At 29.2% G+C, this 11885-nt stretch overlaps 1 protein-coding gene across 1 annotated transcript; it reads right to left on the reverse strand.

Moving 5' to 3' along the window:
* Window positions 1-9112: 9112 nt before the first annotated feature.
* On the reverse strand, window positions 9113-11115 carry F5B22DRAFT_652163 (uncharacterized protein; the record flags this gene model as incomplete). The annotated part of the gene is made up of 2 exons (XM_047979563.1): window positions 9113-10880; window positions 10991-11115. The coding sequence occupies 2 exons, from the start codon at window positions 11113-11115 to the stop codon at window positions 9113-9115; spliced, it is 1893 nt and encodes a 630-aa protein (XP_047825212.1).
* Between the last annotated feature and the right edge of the window lie 770 nt (window positions 11116-11885).

The raw sequence follows: 11885 nt of genomic DNA on the forward strand, positions 1-11885 counted from the left end.
CTGAATCCGAAGGGTTGAATAGTATTCAAACAAGTGTTGTTTTATATTCTAAAACAATCTACGTTTGAAATCTACCCTGAAACTGAATCCGAAGGGTTGAATAGTATTCAAACAAGTGTTGTTTTATATTCTAAAACAATCTACGTTTGAAATCTACCCTGAAACTGAATCCGAAGGGTTAAATAGTATTCAAACAAGTATTGTTTTATATTCTAAAACAATCTACGTTTGAAATCTACCTTGAAACTGAATCCGAAGGGTTGAATAGTATTTCAAACAAGTGTTGTTTTATATATATTATTAATTCAAAGTCAATATGTACCTAAGTTCCTTTTACTTTAGTTTATAAATATATTGTAATTCCATCACCCTTTAGTTTATTCTTTATCTATACATTTAGTATTCAGTTATTCGTTACTATTCCTTTCATTTGTTGTTTATTATTATTTATTTTATCACTTTAAAGGTTTATATTAATTTAATATTATCGAAATGATAATTTTAATTTAATATAAATATCTTAATATTTTAACTTTACAATTTTAAACAGTAAGTTATTTTACCTTCATTCTATTTTAATGAAATATAATACTTAATTAAATAACGGTTATAGTTTAAAGGTTTATATTAATTTAATTTAATATAAATATCTTAATATTACAACTTTACGAATTTTCGACTTTATGACTTTACAATTTTAAACAGTAAGTTATTTTATCTTTATCCTATTAATATTAAAATGTATTTATTAATAAAATAATAATTCTAGTTTAAAGGTTTATATTTATTTAATATTATTAAAATAATAGTTTTAATTAAATATAAATATCTTAATATTATATATAACTTTATAAATTTAAATAATAAATAATATTTTATTTATATATTATATAATTATAATTAAAAGTAAAAATTAAAAATTAAATAAATAAATATTTTAATCTTTAGTCTTTAGTCTGACTAAAGACTAATTTAGTCTTAGTCATGACTAATTTAGTCATGACTAAATTAGTCTTAATCACTTGAGTGAGTGACTAATTTAGTCTTAGTCACCTGAGTGAGTGATTAAATTAGTCTTAGTCACCTGAGTGAGTGACTAATTTAGTCTTAGTCACTCATTTAGTCACTTTAGTCTGACTAATTACCAACCCTGCCTCCTTATATATCCGTTATATATTATTTTTATACCTTTTATATAATTTATATATTTAGCTTAAAGAAACCTCCTTTATAGATTTATATTAACCTAGATTTTTATGCTAAATGCAATTATATTAGCTTTACTTTTATACTTTATTATAAGTTAAAAAAGGTTCCTTTTTAAACCCCTTTATTATAATATGCTATAGGCAGTAGTTTTCTATTATATAGGGCCTATTAGGTTATTTGTAAATTAATTAATAATTATAGTATTATTTATAAGTTTAAATGTATATATATAGCTATTAACTATAATTATTGCTTAAAAGGTAGCCCTATTTTATTATTTTAAATTACTTTAAAGGATTAAGCAATTATATTAGATTTAGGTATAAATTGTTAGTTCTTTAGATTTAAGGCTTGCTATTTTAAAATATTTACCCTATATTAATTTATAAAAGTTTATAAAAATGAACCATATTGTTAAACGATTATCTAATTATTAAAATTAATTTAGTTAAAAGAGTTAGAATTATATACGTTTTATATAGAATTTAATAATATTCTATAGGAGTTTTATAACTTTGCGGATTTTTTTAATATAAATAAAGTTAGTATACTTCCCTATTTAAAAAAAGGCGATTTAATTATTAAATTTGAAAAAAATGCTATAGTTCTTTATTATTTTATATACCTTTTAATATAGAATAAACTTAAAGAACTATAAAAGTAGTTAAATAAAATGCTAAAGGTTAAAAAAATTAAAAAATTGATTAGTTTAATTAAAGTACTTATCCTTTTTATTTTTAAAAAAGATAGAAGTTTATGTTTATATATGGATTATAAGGGATTTAATTATATTTTATGTAAAAATTGCTATATTTTACCCCTTATTTTGGAGCTATTGGATAGAATTTTTTAAATAAAGATATTTATAAAAGTTAACCTAAAGAATACTTATTATTATATTTATATTTAAAAGGGAAATAAGTGGAAAATAGCCTTTTATATTCGTTATAGCTATTATAAATTTCTAGTTATACCTATAGGTTTATTAAATGTTTTTACTACCTTTTAAAATTATATATAAAAGGTATTTAACAATATTTTAAATATTTTTTATATTATTTATTTAAATAATATCCTTATATTTTTTATGGATAAAGAATTATATATAAAATATATTTAGGCTATTATTAAAAGATTATAAAAAGTGGACCTTTATATTAAGCCCTTTAAGTATTAATTCTATTAAGAGAAGATTAAATTTTTAAGTTATATTATTTTTAATTAAGGTATTAAAATAGATCCTTTAAGGATTAATATAATTAATTAATAGTTTATTTTAAGTTTTTATAAAAAATTATAACAATTTTTAGGGTTTTATAATTTTTATTGCTGCTTTATAAATAGGTTTTCCTAGATTACATTACTATTAATACGTTATTTAAAGAAAGGTGCATTTAGAACGAAAAAGGGTTAAATTTTATTAGATGTAGCTATAGTAAAGGTATTTAAAGATCTTTAAGCTATATTTGGGAAGGCTATTTTTTTTATATATTTTAGCCCTAAAAAGTAAATATTATTAAAAACCAATTCCTTTAAGGTAGCGTTTATAGGTAATCTATTTTAATAAAATAATTAAAGTATATTTAAATTAGTTGCGTTTTATTTTTATAAGTTTTTTAAATAGGAAATGTAGTATAGTACTCCTGATTAAAAAATGCTTATAATAGTAGATTGCTTTAAGTATTAATAGCATTACCTTTAAGGAAGCTACCTATTAATCGAAGTATTAACCGATTATAACAATCTTTAAGCATTTATAAGGACTTTAAAGTTAAATAGAAGGTAAGCCCATTAATATATATATTTAGTTCCTTTTAACTTTATTATTAAATATAGGGTAGGTAAGAAAAATAGGGCTAATTTACCCTTATGCTGCTTTAATTTTATAGCTATTTTACCTGTTAATATAAATATCCTTCCTATATTAAAAAGGAAGATTATTGTAATATAATAATTTAAAGTCCTTAATTTATACCTTAAAGTATTAATTAACAAATTATACATTATACGTATACCTATTAAACGGATTATTTTTATATAGGCAATTACGTACGAATAAATATAAATAGCTATAAATATTAAAAAAAGTAAAAACCCGGAGCTATTTAAAGATTTAAGCAACTTAATCCTAAAGGTTTAATAGAGAAATTTTAAATGTTAGGTAATTTTACGCTAATTTAAAGCCGGAAAAGCTATGGACCCTTAATGGTTAATAAAAAAAAACCTAGTTTATTATAAAAAAAAGGTTTATATTCCTTTTAAAAAGTCCTTCCATTTTTAGCTTATTAAATTATACTATAATTAATCTATTATTAGTTATTTTAGTTAAACCTATATTTTAAAACTCCTATATTGTAAGTTTTTTTAAAAAGATATATAAAACGATATTTAAAAATATATAAAATTTTACGCAATTTGCTTCGGGATAAAGGTAAAATATTATTAGAAATATAGTAAATTGGATATTTTACCAATTTTTAATTAACTTATATAGGAACTCTTTATAAATTTTATTATAGGTTTACTTAAAATCTTCTATAAGGGAAAACTAATTAACTTTATATTAATTATTATTAATAGATTTATTAAGCTTATATATTTATTTCTAATTAATATTACTATTACTTTAGTAGAACTAGCTGTCCTTTTTTATAATAAAATTAAATGCTTATATAATAATTTATAAAGCATAGTTTTAAATAAAGGTACTGTTTTTATAAGCTAATTTTAATCTAACCTTTATTATTATTTTAAAATAAAATAATACCTTTCGGTTATATTTTACCTTAGGACCAATGGTTAAATAAAATAAATGAATTAAATAATTAAAGGTTATTTATAATATTTTATTAATAAAGAATAAATTAATTGGCCTTAACTTTTTTTATAAGCCTTTTTTGCTATAAACTTAATAATTAATTTAACAATTAAAAAGTTACCTTTTAAAGCCCTATATAACTATATTCCTAAATTTAAATTGTTCGTTAAGGATAACTTTACACTAAAGGGAATCCCAACTATATAAGGACAACTTAATAAGTTAAAAACAATTAAAAACAAAATAGTGGAGCAATGGTAAATTATATTAAAATAATATACGGAACATTATAATAATAAATATAAACTAATAATCTTTAAGGTTAAAGATTTAATTGTATTATTAATAAAGAATATAAGGTTTCGTTATAAAAAGTTAGTATTTAAATATATAAGACCTTTTAGAATTATAGGTAAAGTTAGTTTATAGGCGTATTATATTAATTTCCTATTATAATATACTTATTTTTACCCCGTTTTTCCAATTTAATTAATTAAGCTTTAGATTATTAAATATAAATATAGTTTACCTATACTAAACCTTGAAGATAATTTAAAAGAATAGAAGGTTAAAGATATAATAGGTAAAATAGTATATAATGAAAATTAATACTATAAGGTTAAGTAAAAAGGCTAGCCTTTTAAATATAATTAATAGGTATTATAATTTAACATTTTAGCGTTAAAGGTAGTTAAAGATTTTAAAAAACGATAAAGTTAAAAATAAAAGAAGAAAAATTAAAAAATAATAAATTAGGTATAAATTAAAATTGTATTTGGTACTATTAATATAGGATATAAAGCAAGTTTAATAGGATTTTAAAAATCTTTAACTAATTATAGAAAAATAAAACTAATTGTTTTAATATAAAAGGAATTAAACCTTTACCTTTAAAGTTAAAGAATTACTATGCTTTATTATTAAGCTATATATAAAATAGGGTTAAATTTAATAATTATTAAAATTAATAATATTATAAAGTTTTATCCAATTATAAATATTGCCCCATTGGGCATTATTATATTATTTAGTTATAAAAGTTTTTATTTTTGCTATAAATAATAAAATAAAGATGCATTATATAATCGAACCGGGATCCTATAGATATATATATAAAGAAATTGCTTAAAAGTAGCTTCGGCGCTAAGTTGCATTTTACTTAAGTTAGAAACGCATACGAAAAGAGTACAAAGTAAAGTTATTTATAACATTAATTAGAATAAGTATAATTATATTATAGGTAATGGATTATTATTTAGCAATAATATAATTATAGTTAGGCAAATACTTTTATTTAAATATAAGTATAACGTTATTATAATATATAATAAATTTAAAATAGGTATAAAACAGTTTTATACCTTTTTATTAATTTAGTTATTAATTATATTAAAACAATTCCAATAAGTTAAAAGGAGGTATAAATATAATTTAATAAGGTAATATTAAATAGCTATAATATTAGTACAAAATTCAAATAGGCTGGATTAAAGTCCTATTTTATTATTATTTACGGTTTAAATGTTATTAATAATTATTTTAGGTATAAATGCCTATTAACTTTATTTAAGAAGTTTAATAAGGTGGATAATTTTAAAAGCCATTATAGGCAGAAGTTAAATTTAAATAAATAACAATTTATATATAATATAAGTACGAAAATATTAATAGGTTTATATATTCGGTACACTTTAATATACTTGTAATAATTGGTAAAGCTAGATTTATTAAATAAATAATTAAATTTAAGCAAAAAATTAAAGTTAGATTAATATACATATTTAATATGCTTAATATAACCATAATATATTAATAGGTAATATAGCTATAGGGTCGATATATTTATTATAGCGCCAATTTTTTATCCTTACAGACTACTTGTATTTTTTTTAGGGGTTTTTATCCTTAATATCTAAGTTACCCCTATAGCTTAAATAATTATTAGGCGGAAGGTTGGTAGATTTGCCATAGTCCTAGCCTAAACCGCCCTTTCCATTATTATCGTTACCGCTTGGTAGTAGTGCTAGTAGTACTAGGGGAGCTGGTAATACTAGCGATAACGGTATAGGTGCTTCGTCGTCAACACGTTCTTCATCCGCATCTTTATCATATTTAAATAGCAGTAATAGTAATAAAGCTTTACCCTTTCCCTTCTTACCTTTAAAAGGTATAGTTTAAACAATAGTAATAATAATATAAATATAATAAAAAAAAAAAGGGAAACGAAGTAAAGGCGGAAGTAAGGTAATAGTTTTTAACTAAAATTAATTTTTAAAATTAACAATAGCTAAAAAAAAAAGAAAAAGAAAAGAAAAAGAGTTAATAAACAATCGATAGGAATATATACGTAGATTTTACTACAAAGGTGGTATATAGCATATACAATTTATAATATAAATATAGGCTTAATACCTATATACCTTTATTATAATAACGCTTTATATAAATAAATTATATTAATACGTTTACTATAACATTCTATACTATACACTTATACAATTAGACTTTTTATTTTATATTTAATTAATAGATTAATTATATACTAGGTTAAGGATAACCTAATTAAGGAGAAAGGAATAGTTATTATACTACAATATCCTAAGGCCTTTAAAGTATATATACTTTATATATATCACGTACCTTTCCTATATACACTTCGAAGGAAATTCTTCCCTTCTTTAAGCTTTAGTCTTATTAAATACCTATTATAAAACTGAAGAGACTTATAACATTATACCTAACCTTTAAAATTTAACCTACCCATAACAATTAATAATGCTAGCGGTAATAATATAGGTACTTTATTATTAATATATTCTTCGTTTATATCCTTATTATGCTTAAATAATAGTAATAATAATAATGCTTTACCCTTACCGCTATATATAATACAGTTATTCTTTTAAGCTTAAGCTTTACCTTTACCCTTTTTACCTTTAAAAGGTATACTTTAAATAATAATAATAATAATAATAATATAAATATAATAAAAAAAAAGAGGGAAATAAGGTAAAAATAGAAGTAATATAATAATTTTTAATTAAAACTAATTTTTAAATTTAATAATAGTTAAAAAAAAAAGAAAAAGAATTAATAAACAATTAATAGAAATATATATATAAATTCTACTATAAAAACAATATATAATATATATAAATTATAAAATAAATATAAACTTAATATTTATATACCTTTATTATAATAACGCTTTATATAAATAAACTATATTAATATATTTATTATAACACTTTATACTATATACTTATATAATTAAACTTTTTATTTTATATTTAATTAATAAATTAGTTATATATTAAGTTAAAAATAACCTAATTAAAAAAAAAGAAATAGTTATTATATTATAATATCCTAAAGCCCTTAGAATATATATACTTTATATATATTACGTACCTTTCCTATATATGCTTCGAAGGAGATTCTTCCCTTCTTTAAGCTTTAATCTTATTAAATACCTATTATAAAACTGAAGAGACTTATAATATTATACCTAACTTTTAAGATTTAACCTACCTATAATAAAATTCTCCTTTAAATAACGGATTTAAAGGTATTAATTATTAAATTATATAATTAATATTTATAAAGTTATTATAGATTGAAATAATGGAATTTTATATAGGTTATTACAGTGGCCAGCTCAATTAGGTAGCTAGGTAAAGTGGGAGATACGTTAAATAATTAAAGATTAATTTAATTACTTTAATTTAATTAATTATTAACCTTAATAATTAATTATATTAAATTATATATTAATAATGCTCTTTAATAGCTTCTCTTTAAGGTTAATTATATATAACTAAATAGTAATAGTAAGCATTTAATATAAAAAATACAACCCCCGGCCCTTAGGAACGCGGTAACACAAAGCTTAAAACAAAGGCAATTACATAAAAATGCAAAACTGATTTAAACCAACTCCCTCCCCGGGTCGCGACGCGTTCAACAGCGCGAACACAAAGTTCCAATAATCGGCAGAGTAGCAATGCTGGGGGGGGGGGGGGGTAGGATTCTGTCTTAAACACTAATTAGACGGCTGAATTAACCTAGCATAGGACAAGCTTCAGTTATTCAAGTAGAAATCGAATATTATTCTGATCAAGACTCCATGGCTGAATCGTGCTAATAAAATACACGCCAGAACTGGTACTATTCTTAGATGACTATGCATGCGAGCAAGAAACACTATCAAATCCTTTCCATGTGACAAGTAGTTACTTGTCAGATCCCCATACAGTACCGAATGGAAACGAAATTGCTCCAAATGCTTTCCTTATGCACGAAGCTGTACGACTCCAAGACCTCCTCCCACCGTAACATTCCACCAGTGTCTAGATTAGTCTTTGATTAGTCCAGCCAGAACATCATGACGGATTGATAAGTCGCGTGAGTAATTCTATTGAGGTAGCGAGACCACTGCTTTGGGTTCCTCTGCCACCTAAAACGCCTGTAAGATACCGATGGATGATTTGATTTAATCTAACGACCTCAACCCCCTATCTTCCCAGATGAGACAAAGTAAGTGCACGACAGACAATGCTGTCTGTCTGCCCAGTCAAGAGTGCACCGACAAGAGAGCAAAGAAATCTATCCGTGGTTAGGTTATCGCGACCTCTCTACCGTCGGGAGACGTCACAAGGCGTAGACACGCCATAAAATCATGATAATATCGTCAGATCGTTATTTAAAGCAAGTTGTGCAAATGCTGTGTCGAAATATTCGTGTTAAAAAATTTAAGAATCGTTTTGTATACGTAATGGTAGATGCAAAACAGGGGGGCTTTTCGAGATTCGATCGATCGGCTCGCGCCGTGCATGAGCCGAGTACATCTTGTCGTCAAGTGCTGACCAGCGACCGGGTAACATATGATAGCCACGAAGCTGAAATCAGCAACCACCCGTTACTAAAAGTTACGGTAAGCACATATCTTGGGCTGATAGTCAAAGGGGAAATTCCCTTGCCGGCGCCCAATACTGAAGCCTAGAGTCTGGGTACATAACCGAGAGGAAAAATTGTGTGCTTGTTACCACAACACAGTTTAGTCCTCGAGTTATTATCTGGTTGACTTCAAGTTATAGATTCAATGACGTCAACATGGTCCAAACGCTGCGCCAATGAAGGACAGAGATCCGCATTAAGCTCCTCGAGAAAGTCGTCTAGGTAAATAATACGGAAGCGCCCTTCGAACTCGTTCATGAATGCAGGATCTACCCAGGCTGAAGAGATGGTTCTTTTCCAAGTAACCAGCTCCAAATTCCAGCCTTGAGAAAGGGCACGAGTGGCGTACTTCAGGAAGCCTTCAGAGAACTCTGCCTGTGCAGCATCTCCTGTTGCGAGTACCATATTGCCGGGTTCGTGGATATCGTCTATTATGCTGTTCATCATGTTTAAATGCAAGATCTCGTCGACTCCCTGTTCACCATTTCTGGTTTCATAGCCGATCCTGGCCACATCCTCGCCTGACTCTTCACCACTGGTGACCGTACTGGCGAAATGAACAGTGCCAGGCACTTGCTGAGATGCCTTGTGTCTTCGCCCAACCTTGACGGGCGAGACCTTTTGTACACGGTTGAGTATACTTGTCTTATATCCTTGCCCCTCTGCATCAATAAAATGCTGAGGCCACTGTGCCCGGCTAATCACATGGCTGGCGACGGAGCTTGCGAGGAATTTTTTCTTAACCGCTCGATTACGCTCGATTATAAAAGCTAAGACCTTGAAATTGAAAGTTGGGGCACGGATACGCTGATCAACTGGGATATTCTGGGAGATTTTCCAAGAATTGCAAAACCCAATATGGATGTTAGACATGTCTACAAAAATGTGCAAAGGTTTCGGAGTGTCAGTTGTGTTATCTTTAGCGCAACACTTAGCCAACTTGAGCATAAACCTCTGCTGTTCAATATTACTCCAATTCTGTTGCCGTGTTACAGATGACACCAGCTTGTGTTGGACGAGATCTTCGTGACTTCTCTCTCTGGAAGCCTTGGAAACGATGTCGGAGATATGAAGAGACGGATTTGTCTGCTTCAGGTGCTCAACGTTCTCAATGACGGTGATGACGTAGGGATAACCATAGCGCTTGGCGGTTTCCTTGGCCCTTTCAGGCGTGATTGCGCCTTTGATGTAGAATTGAAAGATGCGCTGGGGCTCCCAGAATGGTTTTGCTCTATCTGGTGTCACTGGTATGGTCGTAACAGGGGCGCCAGGGTCCATAATGGGAAGAGAGATATTCTTCGCGCTCGGACCCGCAGCCAGAAAGCCTCTCACAATGCCATGAAGTGATTCAGCGTCAGGGACAACTCCCCCGTTTGAAACAGTACTCGCGGTAGTGCGGAATGGCGTCGGTTCAAGTGGGTTTGGTAGTTTGTTGGTAGGGCGATGGGGGACGTGAGAGAGAACATCAGCGGGTTCTGAAAATGGTATTGTAAAATGCGAAGGCTCTTGGATTTTCGAAGTGGGCGCGTCCAAAACTTCGTTATCATCAAGTCCATGAATGGCAGATAGGGTAGAGCCGAAGAGAGTCTGGTCAATAACTGGAGTAGGTAGGTTAAGCGTGATCTCATCATCCGAAGAGCAATACGAATCATCACCAGTTAGTGTGGTTGGTGGTGTCTCGTCGCCCCGTGGAGTACTAGTTCGAGAAGAGTGGTGTGAAGAGGAATTGGACTTCATCGACCGGCTAGGAGTGCCGATTAAAACGATGTCCTCATCGGAATGAATCGAAAGTGTGTCAGCCAAGACCAAGTCGCTATTAGAATGTGAGACCTTGGCGAGTCGGTCGAGATTACTACTCGTAAGCGTGCCAAATATTTTGGCTTCATTATGTGCAGTGCTACTATAACTTTAGTCAAGGAGATCGAGAAACTGTGAAGATGACGTGACGAGGGTGGGTTGCTAGCGGAAATGGACTGGGATTGCTGGTGTTTCGCGGGATTGACTGACCTGTTGGCAAATGATACATCATGAGTGAAGACAGTGGGCAAGCGGTCGCCTAGACGTGGAATCGAAGACCGCTTCTTGAGAACTCTTGACCCACCAGGCCCGGGTCTTTGGGGCGAAGCCCTCATCTCGATGATTAATGATGATTAGCGAGCCGGTGGCGCGATCAAATATCGAGACTGAAGAAGACGTGGGGTAGAGACTGGCTGGGTACGGATTTAAGAATGCGGAAGCGTCAGACGATCTCGTATGAAGTATGCTCGCCGATGTAGAAGCTTGAATGGAGTGTGGTTTGAGGGCCATGCCAGCAAAGAAGGAGAGAAGAAACAGGGTTGCGAATGAACCGTGGCGACGATGTCCGCGTACGGGTTCACTTCCGACCAATGACTGATCTGATGATGGCAGTGGAATATAATACCGTATCAATACCTCGAGGGTGCCTTTGGGAGGATTAGTCGAGATGGTCAAAAACACGAGTCCGATTCGCTTAGGTGGAGGTATCCGGGAGAGGGGTAATATATGCAGACAGCACCGTCGGGTACAAGGGCAGATATGAGAAAATGGGACAAAGAACTTACGCGAAGATGGATAGGGTGGCTAGGTGTGAGGCGTGTGTGGAAGATTTATGTGATGACGGAGAGGAGTGAAGAGACTCATGTTGAGGTCTTGTGTGACTCGTGAAACGCTCACCGGAAACGGAGAGGAAATTGAACTTGGACTGGCAAGCTCAAAGTTGCGAACAACGGGTCATAAGGCGAGGTAGGCAAGATACAGCGTATGAAGATAGGTTAGAGTTGGTTAAGGTGAGGAGGTAGTGGGCACGGTAAAGATAGGTAGAGTCAGAAAACCACGTGCAGTAGTGCTGTGTAGTGCTATGAGAGAGACAGACAGACAGACA

The sequence above is a fragment of the Xylaria bambusicola genome (assembly GCF_022495145.1).
Source record: "Xylaria bambusicola strain CBS 139988 unplaced genomic scaffold F5B22scaffold_83, whole genome shotgun sequence".
In the NCBI taxonomy this organism is placed as follows: domain Eukaryota; kingdom Fungi; phylum Ascomycota; class Sordariomycetes; order Xylariales; family Xylariaceae; genus Xylaria; species Xylaria bambusicola.